General features: G+C 44.8%; 1 protein-coding gene across 10 annotated transcripts in view; it reads right to left on the bottom strand.

The window, feature by feature from the left end:
- Cramp1 (cramped chromatin regulator 1) overlaps window positions 1-22,402 on the bottom strand; it is a 52,230-nt gene that overhangs the window by 11,079 nt on the left and 18,749 nt on the right. For 9 of the 10 annotated variants that reach the window (XM_034506295.2, XM_076937169.1, XM_076937161.1 and 6 more), the window contains exons 5-15: window positions 21,244-21,327; window positions 19,574-19,622; window positions 12,321-12,406; window positions 11,798-11,921; window positions 10,739-10,820; window positions 9,034-10,209; window positions 6,438-6,615; window positions 4,328-4,509; window positions 4,165-4,239; window positions 1,446-1,527; window positions 63-167 (exon numbers count right to left, since the gene is read on the bottom strand). In XM_034506295.2, the coding sequence (XP_034362186.1) occupies window positions 63-167; window positions 1,446-1,527; window positions 4,165-4,239; window positions 4,328-4,509; window positions 6,438-6,615; window positions 9,034-10,209; window positions 10,739-10,820; window positions 11,798-11,921; window positions 12,321-12,406; window positions 19,574-19,622; window positions 21,244-21,327 (2,223 nt within the window). The remainder of the gene's footprint in view (window positions 1-62; window positions 168-1,445; window positions 1,528-4,164; window positions 4,240-4,327; window positions 4,510-6,437; window positions 6,616-9,033; window positions 10,210-10,738; window positions 10,821-11,797; window positions 11,922-12,320; window positions 12,407-19,573; window positions 19,623-21,243; window positions 21,328-22,402) is intronic. The other variant, XM_076937164.1, reaches the window with a different exon arrangement.

Here is a 22,402-nt window from a genome sequence, read left to right as displayed (position 1 = left end):
TCAAAAAAAAGCAACTAAGGAAGCTCACATAGTGGCTGTCACTGTGCACATTACACACTTACTGGGCAGGTGACTGGTGGCCTGAGATGGGAGGACCTTGGGCACTATCGGTCGAGACAGAGCTGCTTTGGTCAGAGAAGACTGGATGGGCCGGAACCAGCCTCTCCCTGTGAGAGGAAGACAAATGCAGCCATATCAACTGGTTTGTCCATGCCCTACTGTGCACAATGAGCTATGGGAGATTTTCTTCACAGACATAGCTAGGATTATAGCAAGCCACTCAACACTCCAGACACTTGCTAACCTGGGAGTGAGAGATCAAACTATACAGGCTCCTAGCAAAGAAAAGATCTAGGGTCAGTTCCCAGGACTCACATGATGGTTCACAACCACCTGGCGAATTCAGCTTTAGGGAATCCAGCATGCTCTTCTGGCCCCCATACATAAGAGAAGCACATGCTGCACAGACATATATGCAGGCAAAACAACCACACAAACTAAACACAGCTACAGAATAAAAGAAACAAGTCATGGAGGGACTAGAGATGGCTCAGTGGTTAAGAGTACTTGTTGCTCTTGCAAAGGACCCAGGTTTGCTTCCTAGCACCCATCTAGTGACTCATAACTACCTCTAACTGCAAGAGATCTGACACCTCTTCTGGCCTTCATGGGTTTTTGGTGCCGATATAGGCACTTACACATGCAAATAAAATAAGTAAACCTTAAAAAAAAAAGATTCATAAGGGTTGAAGACATAGGTCAGCAGCTCAGCAGTGCTCTGCTGCCTACATCTCTGGGTTTGATCCCCAGAAGCATGAGTAAAAAAAGATTCATCAAGATATATCCACAAGCGCCGGGCGGTGGTGGCGCACGCCTTTAATCCCAGCACTCGGGAGGCAGAGGCAGGCGGATTTCTGAGTTCGAGGCCAGCCTGGTCTACAGCGTGAGTTCCAGGACAGCCAGGACTACACAGAGAAACCCTGTCTCGAAAAACCAAAACCAAAAAAAAAGATATATCAACAAGCATGTGTACTCACTGAAGAACACTTTGAGACTTGCTTCAAAGCACCCTTACACCCACTACATTTACAGAAGTAAATAAAAAACATGATCATACACTCCAAAACCAGCTATTTCCTAAGTGCCTATTGTGGCTCTACAGGCAGAAAGTGAAAACACTCCTCTGAACTGAACTGAACTCAGTGGTGCTGCCAACAAAGACAACAGAGCACACTTCTAAAGAAGGCACAATCCAGCCAGTGGCAGAGTCTTGTTCATAGTGGCAGCTAGACGCAGCACAGGGGGCACAGTATATAATTAAGTGTATTCTGGAAGAACAAACAGAGGTATCCTAGAAATGTCATATACACATAGCCATGGAAACCCAGAGTGAGGCACATTCACTCCGAGAAGCTATCCCAGGGAGGTGGGGTGCCTGGCCTTACCAGCTATGGGAGAGTTAGACAGGATGGAGAAGGAGCACACATTGTGGGACTGGTTTTCAGAAGGTCTAGGGAGCAGTGTCCTCTGTGAGAAAAAAAAAATAGTAAAGATGATCAGAAGACATCACTGTCAGTCAGGCGGTGGTGGCGCACCACTTTAATCCCAGCACTCAGGAGGGAGACCCAGGTGAATCTCTGAGTTTGAGGCTAGCCAGCTCTACAGAGCTAGGTCTAGGACAGCCAAGGAAGACTACACACACCCACAATCACACCCCAAACAAAACAGAAAGACACACCAGTAAGTAAGTAAATAAATAAATAAGACACTAGAATGCTGGGAATAAGGAAAACTAGAGAATATCAGAAGGATCTGGTTCAAACCTAGAATGCTGTGGATTTGGCTGGACACAGGCAATTGAATACAGACATCTGTTTACAACCAGAGAGCAGGCCCATGGGGCTCAATGCTGAGCATTTTGGTGGTCAGGATGGAGAAAGCTAAGGGACTGCTTATAACAGAGGCACTGGGAGACAAGAAATGATCATTTCCAGTCTCTCTCCTGCACATGAATAAAGGGTCAAGATGTACTTGAGTACCTATTCAGCTGAGAAGAACCTGCGCTGACCACTGACACTGCTAACAGTGAAACACTGACATGGATCTGTCAATTGTAATGGATCAGCACACAACTGAGTCTGACAGAGTTGATATTCTGTTCCTATATCAAGGACTCAGGGTACCTGAGACATTTTCTCATGCATGATCTTCCCAGGATGTTGGCAAACACTGGAGAACAGAAAGAGCTATTGCTGGAGATGAAAGCGCACTCAGTTCACTAAACTTTGCACTTTCGGGCTCACCACACTTCATGCCGAAGGCGGAGGCAGTGCTCAGTAAGTTTTTCCATAAAGGGCCAGACAGAATGCTTTGGTCCCATTTTTGCTCCTGATCTTGTGGTAGAAAAGCAGTGCAGACAGTATAGACATAAAGACCATAGCTCTATGTCAATAAAGCTTTACTCATTTAATAAAATATGAAGTAAGACCACATACTGTATAATCCCATTTGAGGAAACAGAATAGGCAAGTCCATAAAAATAGTACGTGGGCTTGTAGTTGTTGGGACCAGGGCTTCTTTCAGGTGATGAGAGTATTCTATAAAAAGATTATGAGCTGCCAATACCTCATACCTATACTGTAAAAACCCATCCAATTATATACTTTAAATGAGTGAGCTTTATGATAATATATATATGTACACACATATATGAATATTTCACATAACATTAACAAATACACACACACACACACACACACACACACACACACTATGGATATCTTAAATAATAGAGACAGGCTTGGGTTGACGAGATGGTTCAGGGAGTAAGCACTTGCTATGCATGAATAAGACAGGAACTGAGATTGCCCGGTACCCACATGCACTTGAGGTGGGCAATGTTGACCCACCTTTAACTCCAGATTGCAGGAAGCAGAGACAGTAGATCCCCTGAGCAAGCTAGATAGCTAGACTAGCTGTCTTGGGATGTCTAAGTTTAATGAGAAGCACTGCCTCCATTTTTAAGGTGGAGAGCACTAAAGAAGACATCTGATATCAACCTCTGGGCTCCACACGCATAGACCTGCTTATACACTGTGCCATCACACACACACTCATCCACAAAACAATATAGACTGGGTTTAGACTATAGGGTTTGGTTTAATATTCAGATGCTGAATTCAGCAACCCTAAAGCCTGTATCAAGTCAGAAACATTTCTCACTTCCAGGACAAAGGATCAGAGAGAGCAAAGTTGTGAGTTGAGAATTAAAGGTATGTGAACAAAAATTAAAAGGTTTAGAATGCTCTTTCTAAGACCACCCAAGCAATGCTCCTTTGTTTTGTAGCATGGTCTCACTCTGCAGCCATTATGCTCAGCATACCTACTTATGAATAACCTAATCTCAAGGTAAATATTTTCTTTTTAATTTTAAAATTATGCTTACTTATTTAGTGTGTAGACACACCATGATATGAATATAAATGTTAAAGAACAACTTTTACAAGAAGGATTTTAGAAGGATTTTTCCTTCTAGCATGTGGGTCCTGGGGATAGAACTGAAATTACTAAGACTTGGGTCAAGTATTTTTCTCTACTCACCAGACCTAGAGAAAAAGGTTTCTAATAGACTGAGAAAAGGAAATTGGTCTACCCGTGTTTTCCAAAACTTACCCACATTCACAAATCCCTATGGCTGTATTACTACAGCTCACTTCCCTTACATCTGCAGACACTGCTGTCTTCTTTCTTGGGTGCCATGTATACCCTATGTCTGCCATGGCTTGCAGATGGCATCTGTGGGTTCTCCTACCACTTACTGCAGTTCTAAAACCCCTTGCTTCAGCCAGCCCAGACTCTAGCCTCGTTGTTTAAGCCCAAGCTCTAACAGATCTGGGAGAACCCAAGATGAGACACTCTTGGGAACCAAACCACATGTCTGTAAATAATTTTCATTGCTAACCAAAGTCTATTTTTATTTATATGGATACCTTTACATTTTCTATTCTTAGTTTTATTTTTCATACTAATAAGAAAGGTCAGGAATTTCCTCTTTATCACTCTGAAAACCAAAGACATGTAAGTATCTCTTGGCCACTTCAGCAGCTAGAGTATAGACCTGACAAACACAATGCAGCCACATAGACTCAAACAATGTTCCCTTACCTGGACCACCAGTGGCTTTCGTAAATGCCGTTTCCGTAGTTTCTTGGGCTTTGGTGAGAAAAAGTCTGACTGTATCTACGAGAGAAGGAACATGAGCCCAGGAAACAGAGATTCTATCTGCAAAGCATACCATAACCACCCAACTGGCACTCCCAGCACTCACACTGATGGAGTCCAAGTGTTGCCTGAAAGTCAGCTCCGCCTCCTTACTGGGAGAGAAGAGCTTTCCATGTCGACTATTTGGTGGCAAAGTTGTTGGGACAGCAAAGAGGCCACCATCTGAGTCACTACTTCCAGTGCTGGAGGGACCAGCCACCAAGAGAGGCCTTGGGGGATTTCTCAGACCTGGAACAGAAAGGAGAGTTATGTGCTGACACTCACCTATATCCCCTCCAGGGCAAAGGCAGCCCCTGAGGAAATAAGCCAAGAAAGAAATCTCCAGACACCTTTCAACTGCATATACCTTATCTCAGTAAAGTCCTGCTTTTCTTCCTTAGATCCTGGCCCCACTTTACAGGGACTCCTTCTGAGTAAAAGTACATCACCACTGTTCTATGTTCAGAGAGAGGGCAGGACAACTAATCAAGACTTCTGGGCTATAAGGACGTTGGGGCATCCCTAGCTGACCAAAAGAAAGTAGACTCTCTGTAAAGGCTGGTTAGCAACACACTCAGTGACCATCACGTCTCCATAAGTAACTCAACTTCATGTGGCAGCCTTGCTGCCACAAACGTGCATCTGAAAGGGAGTGTGGCTATGTGGCTATACAGCTGTTTGTGTAACACAGGGAATTACAAAACGTGGGCTAGACTGCATAATATTGACCCTGGTTAAAATTTCTTATTTTGTAGAAAACAGTCCCAGTAATAAAAGGACAGAAAATACTTATTTCACAATAACGCTGTTGAAAGTCCGTTGTGGTAGTGCTGCTAACAAGCACCTTCAAGGTTCATGGATCGGTATGGACCACTCAAGAGTCCACAGGTATGGACTACTCAAGAGTTCACAGGCCAAGCTTGCCAGACACGGTACACATGTCTGAAAGACCAGGCCCCTGGTCCTATAGTCCTCATTCAGACAGGAAGTGTTAAGACATTAAAAACCTCACTAGAAGGTACAAGAGATGGTACTGAGCTGCTACCTGGCCCACTTGAGGCAACGGACCTTTATCTGCAGGGATTTATGGTTTTGGTGCTGTTGCCTGAGGCAGCCTCCTAAAGGCAGAAGAACGAGGAAACAAAACCAGAAAACTAGCAACTGCTAACCAAAACCGCAGCCTTGAGTTCAGCAGGTCTCTGGAAGGGTTGCTAGGCAAACAGTCTTTAGTGGAAAGACTGCTCACAAACATTAAGTCAGAGATATTGTAAAGCCATTAATGTTCTGAGTGAAAAACAGTATTATTAAAAATTTTCTTTTTTGCCAAAAGAATTACTGTTATCTCTGGGCCTCCCTTACAGAGGTAAACTAAAACAGGCTCTGCAGACTTAAAGTGAGTAAGAGTGATCCGGGGAAAGGATTGTGCTTATTCTGGGATTTGCGTGTTCAGGAGAAAATGGCATTTCCCTAGGGGACAGGTGACAGACAGCCCAGCAGCGAAGTGCCTGCCTGACACATGGGATGGCCTGCTTTCCACCTTAGTACCACAAAAAAGTTATTTCTCAGATGAAGTTTAAGGATATACTAAGAAGCAAGTAAGCCCATCTTTCTAAAACTGCACTAAACTGCCCACACACAGCTTAATTGAAGACTGCTTTATTCTAATGTTTTGGATATAAAGAAAACCAAATCACTGCAGACTAAAGAACTAATCCTCCTTAGTGGCTTTAAGCCACTAACTCAGGATCTATCTTTCTTTCTTTCTTTTTCTTTTTTTGTTTTTTTGTTTTTTTTTGTTTTTTGTTTTTTTCGAGACAGGGTTTCTCTGTGTAAGCCTGGCTGTCCTGGAATTTACTCTGTAGACCAGGCTGGCCTCAAACTCAGAAATCCACCTGCCTCTGCTTCCCAAGTGCTGGGATTAAAGGCATGAGCCACCACTGCCCGGCTCTAACTTAGTATTTTATGAAGGTTTCTGACACAAAACTTCCAATGAGACCAGACCACGCTATGCTTATCACATGAACTAGGTCCTTTACAACAGTCCATTGTTCATTATCCCCAACAGAGGTGATATTCGCCTTCTACTATGCCCACTAGACCATGGGTGGTAGACAGCAGGACCATGTGTTTAGTTCTGACAACAGTGCCAGAGACATCAGGATACTCTTGAAGAATACCTGGGGAGCAAGGTGCAGAACCAGATGGGAAGGTCTTGCTACTTCGGAGAGTAGACGGATTTCGAGAACAGCGGGGACTCCGAGAGCTGATGGTCACTACCTTCCCTGGTGGAGTTGTGGACTGTTCCTCCTGGGTGGGCCTGACTGAAGCTGCTGCTGATGTATTTGCTTCAAAGGCCTGGAAAGATACCAGCCAAAAGTTACAAAGACTCAGCTCAAGAAAATGGTTACAAGACAAGTATCCTAAGGCCATCCATTTCCATTGTAGCAAAACTTTGGAATGCCCCAGTCACTTGCACACATCACACCCAACATCCTACATCATTGCTAGGAACTGAACTCTGGTCTTCTGGAAAGCAGCAAGCATCCTTAACTGCTGGGCTATCTCTCCAGGCCTGAGTGGTGGTGTTCTTAATTGAAATAGAGTTTCACCCTGTACCCATACCTGGTATGTGTCTACTAAACAGCTCAGGCTGGCTTCAAACCTCTGGTGATTTGCCCACCTTAGCCTTCCAAGTGTTAGGACCACAGACATTAGCCACATCTGACTAACTCTAATTCTCCAGTGATGTTAAAATCACTAAGTGATATGTGGAATGCACACTTTTAATCCCAGTACTGTGAGGCAGAGGCACACAGATTCATGTGACTTTGAGCCAACCAGATCTACAGAATGAGTTCCAAGCCAGACAGCCTGTGCTATGTGGTGAGGCATATTAAAAACAAAAGAGAACCACAAGAAACTTTAAGAAATACAAGAAAAAAGGGAGGAGAAAGTAATAAATCCTCAGGGAGTGAGGTAATAATTGAAGCAACTCATGGCTTTTCTCAGGAGAGCTTAGCCTCCACTGACTGGGTGTGGTGGTAACAACAGACAAGCAGTTCTATGGCAGAGAGAGGGGACAGGGACCCACAGTCTGGAGTTACCCACTCTAAGCAGAATTATGACACAGGGAAGATGGATTGGAGAGTAATAAAGGCTTGTCTTTTTGAAAAGCCACAGAAAAAAGCGAGCCTGAGAAAATCATGCTAACTTCTTCTACTGTGAATCAGGAGGAAACAGAGTCACTCCTGAAAACTGGTCACAGTTGAAGAGCCTTTTGCCTAGCTCCCAACCACATGGGTGTCCAAAGTTCTTTAAGATGGCTTCAGGGGCCAAGATGGCTCAGCAGATAAAGGCATTTCATGAACAAGCCTGAGGAATGAGTTTGATTCATTGAAACCATGTAAATAGCTAGATGAGGGCACACACCCATAATCCCAGAACTCCTGCAATAAGACAGGAGGAGGCAGAAGAAACCAGAAGCTCAAAGGCCCACCAGCCTAGAAAAGAAGTGAAGTGTAGGGCAAGGAAAAAAGAAAAAAAAAAAAAATCCCTCAAAGTGGGGGGTGGGGGGAAGGGAGGAGAACCAACTTCCACATGTGCCATGGCATTTGAGTACCCACATTTTCACACACAAATTGACAGCAAAAAACAGATGGCTTCAAGTCCTTGGGCCTCAAAAAGGCATTCCACCTCTTTGTTGCTGTTCCTATTCTAGGGGCCTCATGAACTTCAGTAAGACCTGACCGGATGCTCAATTCTCAACTTTTCCCAGAAGTACCCACACCCTGTCTTACTAGGGTTACTTCGAACATGTCCAAGTCCTCGCTACCACCTCATCCACTCTGCCCACGCAGCCACTTCACGTCCAATCCTGCCAACCTGTCCCCGTTCCCTGCATCTAGGTTCTGGGAACAGTAGTATTCCCTCCTCAGACTGAGCATTTCAGATGACTCTGGCCAGTGAGTCTCAGTACCCTTGGGCTACTTGTTTACCACAGCTCTGCCAGGCAGGAAAAGTAGAGAAACAAAGGACAGATTGACCTGTCTCTGACCCAAAGTCTTCAATTCAGCAGACCCCATTAAGTCCCTTAAAGGAACTTGGCTATCTACTGAAATCCACCCACACTCCCATAACCCTTGCCTCCACAATATCTGCCTCTTTTTTTGTTTGTTTTTCTCCTTCAGTCCTACCTTCCATTTTTTTTTTTCTTTTTTTCTTTTTTTAAAGTCCAGACTGGTCTCAGATTAAGTGTTCCTTTCTGGGCCTCCAGAATAATAAAGTGGAAAGAGATGATGGCATGTGCCTCGTTAAGAGCTCAGTGGTACTGAGGCCGCTGGCCAGGAACCTACCTTGGGTGCCTCAGCAGTGCTTCCGGCTCATCATCTTCCACAAACCGGCTCCAACCTGCTGTTCTTACCTTTCAGTAAGAGCAGCCAAGGCTAGAACTTCTCATTTCCCCAACTGACTCAAAGGTTTGCCCTTGGCCTCTGAACATAAGACCGCATCAAATCTCTCCACAAAAGGCCACATTTGAAGTCTTTTCAACTTGTCATCTGCCTCATCACAGCTTGCTAATTCCAATAACCTACTCAGGTTACCTCCACAGTGCTAAGACTGAGGCCTCTTTCACCATCAGCTCTGGCACGGGGTGTAAGAACCTGTAGCCCTGGTAATTATGTTACCTTTGGGGTCCTGAAGAGACAAGCCTGACACTCAAACACAGGCTCATCCCAAACAACTTAGTGTCCTAAGCTAGTCTAAACCACTCACCATCTTGGGGTGGACCTCAGTGGAGATGAGCCTCAGGAGGCAGTTCAGGAGGCGCTGCTGGTGGAGGGCTGAGGGTGAGGATCGGGATAGGGCAGTCTGGCCCTGTGCCGGGGGTGCCTGGCTCTCTGGGCCCAGCACAGCCAGCCAATCATACTCCAGCTGCAGTTTGGTAGGCTTGCCCATCATGAGGTAGACTTCAGCCAGTGTGAGGCTCTCAGAGGTCTGCAAGCTCCAGCCTTCTTCACGTAGCTGCTGGGCCAGCTGGCTGGCAGGGACTTCCTTGGAAGGCCTGGTAGCAGGCTGTCCCTGAGACAACAGAGGTTCTGAGGGGCTGCCTTTCTCCTGGGACTCTTCAGGACATGCATTTACTAGCTCTTTAGTACAAATATCTGACTGAAGCCTGGCGTCAGGCTGAGGGTCAGTGCCAGGCTGAGGGTCCAGGCCAGGGGGAGCATTGTCAACAACCTCCCTGCTGCTGGATATGAGGGCCTCTGGGGAAGCTACCCTGCCTAGAGGAGGGTGCTCTCTCCCAGACTGTGTGTCTACACAGCGGCACTGCTCCGGGATGATAAGATCCTGGCAAGACTTCAGGTATCGGGGAAAGGGGTCAAGGAGTGAGAGTTCATCTTCCAAGTCTGGGGGCTGGCCACAGGAACACGGCAGGGCCCCAGATTCTTGAACAGGGCTGTCCCTGCCCACTGCAAGGGCTGTCACAGGAGTCTTCTCAAGCTGTGAGCCGGAGTCCTGGTGCCCATGAGGAGGCCTGTCAGGGGCATCCGGGCTGCTCAGACTTGGAGTTGCTCCCTCTCCAGGAGCACTCTCAGGAGAACTTTCCCCTGAACTCTGTGAAGCATCTGCAGTGGGAAGAAGCCGCCCCCCACCCTTGCCTTCACCAGTGCTCCTCTGGCACTTCAGCTGGCCCCGGGCTATTCCCTGTCCACTCTGGATGCCCAGGATCTGAGCTGGAGGCAGTGAGTGTGTGTCCTTGGTGCCTTGTTTGCACCGGCCACCCTCTTGCCAGTGTACAGTGCAGAAGGCCTTGGAGTGTACCACACGGGCTACACCTGGTAGTGGTGTCAACGTGCAGTTCTCGCCGGGGAACAAGTGCAATGCCACCTTCTCCTGCGTTTGCACCGTGCTTGAGCCCTGCAGCTGCCTCTCTTCAAGTGTCTTCCGCTGGGCACTCTGTCAAGGAGCAACTCCAAACAACTACAATGTGACCAAAGTGCTCCTCAGTGAAGAGCTATGGACTTCAGATTAGAGTCTTCTTCCCTAGAAGCCAGCCACACCAACCCCTTGATATTCCTGGAGCTCTCCTAGGGACAGTCCTCAAGCTACTACTAAACTATGCTGCCTCAGGCATTCAGTGTATTCAGGAAACTCACAACTGATGACAGAAACTATTCTAGGAAACAGCCAAGGACACAAAAAAGGATTAAATATATATTTATCATCCCACATCTACTGATACTTAGGTCACATCCCAGGGGCCAGAGAGGTGGCCACTCAAAACCTGGAGAAGTGAGTGAAACTGAATACAATAGGTGCAAGTAGTTCCAAGGCAGCAGGATTCTCTACTTAAAGCAAGCCTCTCACGGAGCTGGGCTCTCATGGAGCCCACAGCAATGAGAAGAAAACAAAACCTCATTCTCAAGCACGAATAGCTGACAGGTTTGGAGGGTCTGCTTCATTTGAAAAAAGATACAATTCGTACTTCATGGAGTGCCCACTTCTGCTTCAGGAACTCAATGAGGCTAGAGACTTTCCGATGTAGCTCCACAATCATCCTATAAAATCAAACAAAGGTTAGAGAAGGCCACCCTTGGGAGAGTGCTAATGACTGCCTGAACCAAAACCACAAGACAGAGATGCAGGCACTGGAAGGGGGATCTACAGGGTCTTCAGCTCCTATTCCTAAATGTACTTCCCATCTGCTGAAATCACTGCAGGTTCACATAAAGTTATAAATAACAGAGAGGTCTAAGAGCCCTTCTCAGTGCAAGTGCTCAGCTAGGATGTGAGCACCGAAAGCAGTATCACCTCTTCTGTCAGTCTTCAAGGACATAGAATGTAGCTACCCCTAACTAGCCCTAAAAAAATAAATGCACACACAGAGGAGATGAAGCATATAGTATAGATGATTCCCAAAACAGTAGGCCAGTAAGAGATGTCGGCTAGACCAGATTCTTATGGTCTTTTAACATGAGATGTCCAGAAGACACTAGATAGAAAGCACTAAATAGAAAGCAGCTGGAAGCAAGATGAGCACTGGAGAAAGTGATGGCCAACAGCATGTGGGATGATGACAACATGCCAGAAGTTGGCTTAGATAGAGGGTGTACAACACAGGCAGCATACTAAGACACTTAACTGCAAAAATGCAATATACAGCTCATTCAATGTAGTATGAATTTTACTTCAGCTTAACAAATGTAAATGGGAAATGGACCAAAGATATGGCAGTGCTTTATAAATTAATCCAAAATCTCCAGGGAACCAGTGAGAAAGAAATGTAGGAGCTTTAAGTAAAGATAAAGATTCTGCAGGTTGTAACAATGATAGTTTTTAACTTGCCTGCTAAAATTACAATTCAAGATCCTAAGACCACCCTCCAACTCAGAGTATTCTCATTACAGTGTCACCTCCATACCTTGTCCCTATGTGAGGACAGAATCTGTTTCTCTAGAATTCCCTGAGAGAAACACAAACACCAAAACCTCATGAGATGCCTGGCATCAAGGCCCTTCCTCAAGCTAAATGTCACCTGAGACGTGGGTTCTGGGCCAGGCTCTGTACTCGTGCCCAGGCGTGGTTGTTCCGTGGTTGTAATTCTACAGGGACTTTCAGGGGTAGGCGCACTGGCTTCTGGTCTTCTTCATCACTTAGACCTGAGAAAAGGAGACTATGAAAGCTTGGTGCAGACCAACCTCAAAGTACAAAACAAAACGCTTTGCCAGAAAAACACAGGGGAGTGAGAAATGGAAAATGAGACAGCCTTGTCCCTGGAAAAAAGAAGAACAGAGGAATCCTAGCAAGGGTCAAATTCAATATGGTGAACTGTGTACTTGTAAAGGCAGAGCCATAGATTGGCCACAAAGTGGCCATGAGAGCTTCACTCCTGGCATTATTAACCCATCTGTCAAAATGTTGCCATAGCTTCTTAGAACTGTCTATTCACAGGAGAAGATTAAACAGAGTTAGTCACAAAATACTATATGCTGCCCACCATGGAATAAAGCAACCATGAAAAAGATACAACATATGCTATCCCTTTCTCTGATACCTACCGTCTGGATCGCAGAGTTTCTTTAGGGCCCGGCACATTGGTGCCTTGATCCGGAGATTTCTCCCTTTATAACGGACTGTGGTGGCTCTGGGAAAAGAAATTGCAAGCAATGCTGAGGACTTCATGTGAGTGGAAGAAGTGAAGGGTTATCAGGTCTAAAGTGTGGCAAGCACAAAGGCTTGGTGAGTATCGACCCCTATGCTGCCAATCATGGTAACCACAGATGGTAAGGAGAGGCAGAACCTTTAGATGTCTGCTACTTTCCTAACCAAGAGACATGTGCTGCTTATGGGAAGTGAACTGTGCCCAAAGCATGATGACTGACTGTCCAAGACAACTAAGCTCACTGGTTTGGGCCTGTTCTGCTCAGCCCATCTCCAAGCATTCCTCATCCATGGAGCCTTGTAACAGAAGCTCCAGAGCCTCCTCTATGTGTCTTCCAGATCAACCCGCCTCCCTGCCATCACAGGCCTTCATCCTGAACTCTTTATGAGCAACTTGCCACAGCAGGGTAATCCCACCCCCGTAGTCCACACAGGACAAGGGTACAAGCAGTTACAGTAAGGTGTCACAGGCCCAAGCGCAAGACCTTAGGTCAGCTATGGTCTGTTTGCTAGAGCTGCAGTAGATCAGCAATTATACACACTACAGAGATACTGCTTGGCTAGCTAAACAAAGGTGGAAGGCTTTCAAAGCTGGCTAGCTAAACAAAGGTGGAAGGCTTTCAAAGCACTCAGAAAAGATAGCTGGTTTTCAGACAGTGATTGAACAGGTGTGAACATGGCAGCCTCTGGGACTCAACAATCTGACTCATCAGTCCCACTGCTTTGATTCTGGAAAGAATAAAAGAATCATTTGGATCTGGGTTAGAGAAAAAGTTTTGACCAGCCACCTGAGGGGGGAGGGTGCATGTGAACTGTGTGCATGCGAGCTGTCTACCGCTTTACGCCTCTCTGCTTTAACCTACTGTTGCTGTTTAAGACAGGATCTCACTAAGTGGACCAGGATAACCTCAATTTCAAAGACATGTGCTTGCCTCTGCCTCCTGCTGGGATTAAAGGCATAGGCCACTATGGCTAGTCTGAATCCATTTGTTTTTTGGACTGATCTATCATCAGCTGTGAGCATGTCAGCTATGAGAGCAGCTTCTATTCTTACTATTTAATTTCTAAGTAGTATACAGGAGAGGTGATAAAAAAATGATAGCATACATGAGGTGATTCTTAAGATGTGGAAGAAATGATGTACTCACACCAGTATAAATTCCTATTTGTATCTAAATGTTTACTCATGTAAATTTCTTAAGGGGGAAGAAGTTTTAATTGAGAAGAGGGTGATGGGGTAGCTGGTGATTTTACATGTTTATATTATCTGAAAAAAATATTCTCTTTCAGAATGTATTTATACTACATCTAATTTAGTAATTTTAAAAATGTTGTTCTAAAATAATGCTGCTTAAACCTGGCCCTAAGAATTGGAAGCATAGCTTTGAGCAGAACAAGCACAGGAAAGGCTGTGCTGAAAAAACAATGCTTGGTTAAGAGCAACTCAAATGTATATACATGCAAAGTAGAAGACAACTGGCCTGAGGGCTAAAGTCAGGAGAGAAGAATCATACTGCACACCTACCTAAGAACAAAGCTGTGCCCAATACCTGAAAAGAATTGTGCCTTGGATTTTTAGCATTATGAGGTCTCAGAACCCTGCAGTTATGGCTTTCAGCGAGTGCTCATAAGACAACTCCAACAGTGAAGTGCCGTGTGTGGTGGACACAATCACACAACACAGAAAGCTCAGTAACTCCTCTCATTACGGCAGGCACACTCTATCTTCTGCACATCTACTTATGTACCTGCATCTCCTTTCCTACCCACCCATACACTAACCCATGCTGCTTGCTCCTAAATGTGCCTACCGACTCATCTGCCAGTCACTCCCCCATCTACTACCTATTGGCACATTCACACACCATCCATACATCTGCCCACTCATTCATTCATCTATGTGCACATCTATCCATCACTCAGCCAGCCATTCTTCTACCCACTCATTTATCTGTTTAACTGTCCTCACGCACGCTTCCACAAGGACCAACTACCTCTGTAAGCAATACACTAAAGTACAAAGCTAAGAATAAGAAAGCCTGGGCTGGAGAGATGGCTCAGCAGTTAAGAGCACTGACTAGTCTTCCAGAGGTCCTGAGTTCAATTCCCAGCAGCCACATGGTGGCTCACAACCATCTGTAATGGGATCCAATGCCTTCTTCTGTGTGTCTGAAAAGAGCAAAAGTGTACTCATGCATAAAATAAATAAATAAATCTTAAAAAAAAAAAAAAGAATAACAAAGCCTTATTAAGGGGCAAGAAGAGCCCAGATTGGCTGCCACTCCTTATCCACTTTCCATCTGAAGGGAGTAAGGCTCTAAGGAACCTTCTAGTAACTCAAACTTCCTGAACTGCCTTACCAACTTGTTCAACTTGCCAGGTGAACAGTGATGAAGTGACACAGCGGGGAACCAGGAAGAATATTCTAAGGAGCAAATAATGAAGCATGGACAAGCCATGTTTAATGAGCTTTAAAAACAAAACACACACACATACACACACACACACACACACACACACACGCACAAGCACACGCACACGCACACACACACACACAAGTAGAAAGAACCTGACATAAAACAACAATAAAAACATGCTCAGTGTCATTGATCATCAGGGAAGTGCAACTCAAAATGATTGCATACCAAGTCAGACACCACCAAAGTCCTTGAGAACATGGGAGCACCTGGGCTAGCTCTATAAGACAGTTTCCTGTAAAGAAAACTGTCTATAAGACAGACACATGTCCAGATTTCTTCTTAAAGGATGCCCAGGTAAAATAAAAACCAATGCTCAAAGCCAGGCAGTGGTGGCACACTTGGGAGGCGGAAGTAGGTGGAACCTGAGAGTCTCCTATGCACACTTCTCAAAGAGAGAGGCCAACCTCAGAGGTGACTGATGGTTCCAAATAGATGACTCGCTAGAGAAAGGCATATAGAATAGTACTATGGTGACTACAGCTGGCCATGGGCTACATGCAGAGCTGTGAATGGTAAAGGCCAATCTAAACAGGCTAGGTACCAGTTGGCTCCAACCAGATAATGCTCAGAGGAAAGCAGACCTATGAAATAGTAAAGGACTGAGGATTTCCAGAGACCATGGAAGGAAGAGACACACAGAGAGCAGACAGTGGATTTTCAGGACAGAGAAAGTACTTTGAATAAGACTGAAGTGGTAGGGAGGAAAATGTTTCAATGTCCAACCTTGTAAATGCCTGACACCAGGGTCCCTAAATTAAAACAGACAAATTATGACCAAGCATCAGCAGATACACAACAACTGTTGGGCTTAGCATATGTTGTCTCAAACCCATGATCTTCCTGCCTCAGATTCCTGGAACTGGAACCTAAAAAACAGGCCACTAGGTGCAATTAAACAATGATGTTTTTGATATACTAAGAAGAAAATCCAGGGCAGGATCTTCCATCTTTTTAACACACTTTTCTTATAAACCTAAAACCTGCTCTAAAAATTAAAATCAATGTAAAAGCTGTTAAATTCATTAAAAAATATAAATCCCAGGGCTGGAGAGATGGCTCAGCAGTTATGAGTACTGGCTGCTATTCCAAAGGACCTAAGTTCAATTCCCAGCACCCATATGGCAGTTCACAACTGTCTGTAACTCCAGTTCCAGAGGATCCAACAGCCTCAGACAGACATACATGCAGGCAAAACACCAATGCACAGAGGAAAAATAATAAAAATTGAAAAAAATATAAATCCCAAATTGTCAAACTCATATAACTAAAGGCCAAAAAGTGAAAATATGTAAAATATTAAAACATCAAATAAAGGGCTAGAAAGACAGCTCGGTGGTGAAGAGCATTTGTTCTTGCAGAAGACCAGGTTTGATTTCCAGAACCTATAATGTGGCTTACAACCATCTGTAACTCTAGCTCCAGGAAATCTAGTCTAGTACTTCTTCTGACCTCTGTGGGTACCAGGGTATACACATGCAAGTATGTAGGCAAACATAAAAACATAATACATAACTTAAAACTTTAAAAAAAAAAAAAAGCACAAATAAAGTACTAATTGCCAGCCCTAAATGGAACCCTTAACTAACTCTTCTCAGGAGCAAAGGAATGTTTAACCCAACACAAGGGGCTTTCCTGGTTTGTTTCTTCTAACTTCCTGAATACCTAAAGACCACTGAAGTCCTGTACACGCAGCGGGACAAGGCCTGTCCCAACCCATCAGACTAAGACCCACACCTGGCCTCTCCTCAGCTGCCACGGAGTCAGTGCAGTTGCTTCCTTTGCACCATCTGTGCCATTCGCCCTAGAACGCTGACTCTGCATGTTCAAGGTAGGAACCCTTCCTGTTACCTACCCATAACTATCACTTTAACATAATGTTCTACAGATACACAGACACACAGTCATGGGCACAGAAAAAGGGTTGTTAAGTGATATAGACCTGTCCCTCTGGAGCAATGCCACAGCAGCCTCCACTCATGGAAGCACATATTCACACAGTATCAGTTGAGATGCTACAGTTAGAGGGCTGGGTGAGGTACCTATCAAGTTAAAAGTGGAAGGTGCCCACCAGTTTCCCCACTGGTACTCTGAAGTTTCTCAGGGTCTTACCTAGGACACTGGCCTAGCTTCTCCTTGCTACAAGCTGCAACCCACGCTGACATGCACACTCACTCCATTGACACCCAGAAGCCCTCTATAACTAACTAACTATTCCATCTATTCCAGGTAGGTGGTAGGGCCAGGTAAATCTCAATAGTGGCCTTGCTTTAAAAAAAAAAAAAAAAAAAAAAACCTCCAACTGGGGTGGTTATCTGCTCAGCAAAGCAGCTACACAAAGAACACAAGATCCAAGAATACACTTAGGCTCCAGTGCCATCACCATTTCATTATCATTATTATTTCATTATTATTATTTTATTTCATTATCAGCATGTGTAAGCTCCCCTGTGTCTGACTCAGTGTATTTCAATAGTGGTACACCCATCCACCTGCTGTCCATGAGTATTAGGAAATCTGAAACTAAGATATATTCAAGTTCAAGGGAAGATCGGTCTCTGCCAGATCAAATCACACTGGTCCTATCCCTCAAAGGATACATCTAACCTACTGATAAAGCTACAACAATGGTGATCACTTCAGCCCATGAGGAAACAAAGGTCCTGACAGACAACTGCTCAGCCTTGTGGGGGAAGAAAAAAAAAAAAAAGTAAGTGCAAAAGGAAATGAAGGCTGGACTCTGAGTCTCAAATGAGGACACAAAGCAAGTCAATCCCACCTATTAAGGCCTCAACAAACACAGCTGGTACTTCACTTTCTGATGGCCTCTGACTATGTCTGAGAAAAGCTATATCCAGGAACATTATTGGTATTTAAGGCCACCCAGCAGTCTTGGCAGATCACAGTACTCTTCCATGGTGATTCAATCTGATCAGGCCTCGGTTGTTACAAAAATAAAGACTTACAAATACAGTCCTAGGAAGAACACAGGAAGGGTTCACCTAGCTGAAGCCTAGGTGCTCAATCCAACATATATAAAGTCATCTAAAAGTTAAAATTCAGGCCCGTGGGAGAGAAGCAAGAGAACAGAACTAGGGATTTGGGGAGGCTATATCTCAAAAGATATGTCCACAGTTGCTACAAGGGTCTGAATGACAAAGCAGACCAAATGTTCAAGGGTGAGGGGATGGCTTGGAGGACTGAGGGCAAGGAAAGAGACAGAGGATATAGCAGCTTTCAACAAGGGCCCCAAACCCCACCACCACCACCACCAAAATCCCTCCACAAAATGCCTCATGGGCAGTGGCAGAAATGGGTCTTGCAATGTAGCAGAGCCACATCAGTGGCAGTGTAACTCCCCAAGACAGAGAATAGCCATGATGAGACAAAGGATGGAGTTATGACTAAGCATTCAACCTTTAGCAAAGTGAAGATGCAGAGTAAGACACTCAGCAAGACTAGGACTTCCAGGCAGTGAAGTTTATATCCAAGGTATGGGCAAGAAAGCTGATCTCTACCAGAAAAAGTAACAGAAGCCTTTGGAGCCACAAGAAAGGGTACAGAGAAAGGTATGCTTTGGGGCAGCCAAGAGGGGACCACAAGAGGGGAACTGGAGAGAAGCTCAGGGTAACAATATTTTACTGACCTATGTACCAGTTCTAGAGACAGGCAGAACACAAAAGGACTCATGAGAATTAAAACGCTAACTATGCCATCCAAGCCTGCTGATGCACAGTGGCAGTCTACGAAGAAAACTTAAAGACAAGCCAGGATGCTATCTCTACACTCAACCCTGATGCAGATAGTATCTTCGGAACAGAAAAGGCTAAAAAAGGCTAACAAAAACAATAGGCTAAAAAGACCTAGAAGTCAGGGTCAGATTAAGTGTTAAAAGGCAAGAAAAGCCATCTGCAGCAGTTCGGGAGCCAACACGCTGAAGCACTAAAGGGAGAGAAAGAGAGCCCTGGGCCATCTGTGCACATGCAAGGGCAGGCACAGGGAGCATCTGTGGGAAGAAAGCCACATGCCTAAGAGGAAAGTGAGACGTGTTAATTCTTTGGAGGGCTGGCTAGAGGCTGAGCAGATGAAACACCTGCCTCATGTCTTTATCAGTCTTTACAGTGTGACACAACCAAGGGTCACCTCAAAGAAACCACAACTGAAGAATTGCTCAGATCAGACTGGTCAGTGGCTTTGTGAGTAACTGTCTTCACTGACGACTGAAGTGGGAGGACCCAGCCCACTGGGTCCAAAATCATTGCTTAGCAGGTGGGTTTAGGCTGTATAAAAGAAGTAGCTGAGCAAAAACTAGTGAGCAAGCCAGTAAGCAGCATTCCTCCATGGTTTCTGCTTCAGGTTCAGCCCTGACTTAAGGTGTAAGCCAAATCAACCTTTTCCTCCTCTAAATTATTTTCGGTCATATTGTCTGTCAGAACAACAAAAAACAAATTAGATCACTACACAGCCTGATGATCTGAGTTCAACCTGGAAACACCCCAGTACAAATGACGCTGAAAGTTTTCCTTTGACCTCCACACAAGCACCACAACTCACATACCAGCTCTCACACACAACAAGCTCAAGAATAAAAGAAAATGAAGGAAAACAGCACACATCTCAACTTCTGTAGGTCAGTGGATGACTACCATTCAAGTATAGTAATTTGTACTTACCCAACCTGAATGAGTTCATTCAACTTTGTTGCATTCTTGTCATCCATACCTTTAAAAAAACAGGAAAACAAATGAGGCCATGGGATAGTTAGAAACAATCACAAATTCCCATATTATTGCTTCCACACAGCCCCCAGATCTTGCTAATTAGTGGTCTATATCTTAATGAATCTGTATCTGGAGTACAGCTGACCAGGGCCTTGCCTGACCCACAGCCTCTTCCTAACCGTTTCCTAAGAGTCTAGTATGATCTGTGCTCAGGCATTGTCCCTGGCCTTCTGGTACTGCTGAGCCATGGCTCAGTCCCATAGTGCTTGGTCCTGATAACTGCTTCCTCCAGGTATCTCACTGGGTCCTGAACCCTCTTTCCCTGCTGACTGTGGACTCTCAGGTACATAATTTGAAACACAGAGCTTGGTGGCATATGATTTAATCTCAGTACTCAGGAGGCAGAGACAAGCAGATCACTGAGTTTGAGGCCAGCATGGTCCTCAAATCAAATTCCAGGATACCCAAGACTACCTAGAGAAACCCTGTCTCAAAAAACCAAAAAGAATGAAAACAAAATGAAGTTGTCAGATAACAGTATGTAAAAGGATTCAATGCAGGTACAACTGCACCACAGAAAGTAAAGGATATCCTCACACTGAAGGGAAGGGCCCAGGTGGAATAGACCTTCAGGAAAGCAAGAAGAACACTGGAAAGAGAAAATGTAGACAGGGCATGCAAGAGCAGACACATCAGGCCCTTATATGGACACTAACCAACCTCTTCATGTACTACCACAAACACATGAAAAAAAAAATGTATACAACTTAGTTTAAGCCTTATGTGATCAGGGAGACTGGAGATCTGCAGGAGTAGATGGTTTAATGAAGAGAAAAGCTAGGGCAGGACCAAGGCCCTACAGTCCTGTGTCTAGCAGGTTGTACAGAGAGAGGCCTACGGGTGGCATCCAAGTGGAAGATGCCAAACAAATCAAACAGGACCTGATGAAACATGTCCTGGAAATAAAACAAGAAGGGAGGGGAGGAGAGGAAGGGCAATTGTGAGAATTCTTGGAAATCACAACTAGCAGCCTGTACTGAGCCAACTGGCTGAGAGAAGGACAAGCAGCCTTGAGCTGTAGTCAGGCTAGGGTCTATGGAGATCCAGCCAGAACTGATGCTCAGTCACATGCTGGCTCAGATAGGCAGCCATGGGAAAAAAAAAAAAAAAAAAAAAGCAATGCAACCACTTTATATACAGAAGAGTTTGCACATGAGCAGTAGTCCTGGTCAAGGACTTGACCATTACTTAGGGATATTCTAAAGACTCTGAATGTAGGCAGGAAGTTAGCAGGGTACTGCACCCTTTGATAGCTTTTAATGGCTCAGTATGATCATAACAGGCAGTGTGTACTCCAGGTCACAGGGTTGAAGTCTCAGGGTGTGGTATAAGGATGTACAGTCAAATAAAGGGAGGTAAGAAAGCAGTGCACCTGTGCGTGAACGGCATAAATAGACACTAGTAAGTGGGAGGTTAGGTGAAGGCATGGTCATTACATCTTTCTCAACTTTTCTGTTGTCAAAAAAATTTCAAGATAAGAGTTGGATTCCTGGCCACTAAAGATCAGTGGTGACCAGGCCAACAACCCACGAGGATGACTCAGGAACAGCAGCAGTACTCACAACCCCCTATCTTCTTTCGTAGCTCGCCATAGCAGATGAGACCATAGAGCTCCTGGGACGATTTCTTCAGCCCTCGAGAGAACACTGGAAGAAAAGAAGATGAATGTTAGACAGGAGGGACAGAAACATGACAGGGTACATACAGGCTGCTTGTATAAGAAAATAGAAAAAGCTGAGACTTATCACATGTGGATCACAGCACTGTGTGCATGTAGTTACTGATCTCTTTGAGGGTCCCACAGTTCTGAAAGCCAGTTGTAAAGGCAAGACAGTGTCAAGGTGCCTGGTTGAGACTACTGCTTCTAGCACAGAAGCAAGGGGCTGGTCCCTGGCTGTGTGTGTCTAATGAGGAGCCATCAGAACCTTGGGAGAGCCAGAATCACAATATAAAGGCCTTTCCTATGTGGTGACTATGTAGTCCACAGGACAGAGAAAGACAAGAGGGAAGTTGGATGGCCATACAGTTTGGTATTATCCTATAATGTGTTGAGGTCTCTATCTCTCAACCCTGATGGGATAGAACTAAAAAAAATGATGCTACCAGGACCTTGAAGGACATGGGGTAAGAAGGTGGTTCTGCAGAGAAAGGAACAGAAAAGAAACATTGCTTTAATATATGCTTTGCAATACTGACCCATGAAAAGTCTCAGACTTAGCAGACCCTGGGAAGGAATGTGTAAGTGTCAGGGCCATGGACAGCACCTAAGTTTGTACCATCCACAATGCCTGAAGGTAGAGCTTGATGAACAAGTCGGACACATTCAATCATCACACTAGACATAACTTGATCCACAACAGTCTTCAAATTCTAACTCATGAGTCATCTTCTCACTGAGGGAGACCTGTCAAGAGCAGCTGGAGTGGACCCTCACACAAAGCCTTGGAATGACTTTCAGAACTTACTATGAGCTCCAACAAGAAAAGGAAAAGTGCATCAACAGTGCATCTGGAAGGCACAGACATTTTACTATACTATGATGTGTATGAACACAGCCTCAGATCTCAGGGACTGGAGTAGGGCTGAGATATGCAAACAAATCAGTGATGGGGCACACAGCAATGGTGATAACAACTGAAAAACAACAAGGAGTTGACTTCAAGTATGCAGAAAGATCTTATGTTGATGATCATATGAATTATGGAAGCTACCAAACAGGTA

Source organism: Arvicanthis niloticus, chromosome 6, assembly GCF_011762505.2.
Source record: "Arvicanthis niloticus isolate mArvNil1 chromosome 6, mArvNil1.pat.X, whole genome shotgun sequence".
NCBI lineage: Eukaryota > Metazoa > Chordata > Mammalia > Rodentia > Muridae > Arvicanthis > Arvicanthis niloticus.
Note: the sequence above shows the minus strand (reverse complement) of the source record. Positions and strands in the feature narration are given on the sequence as shown.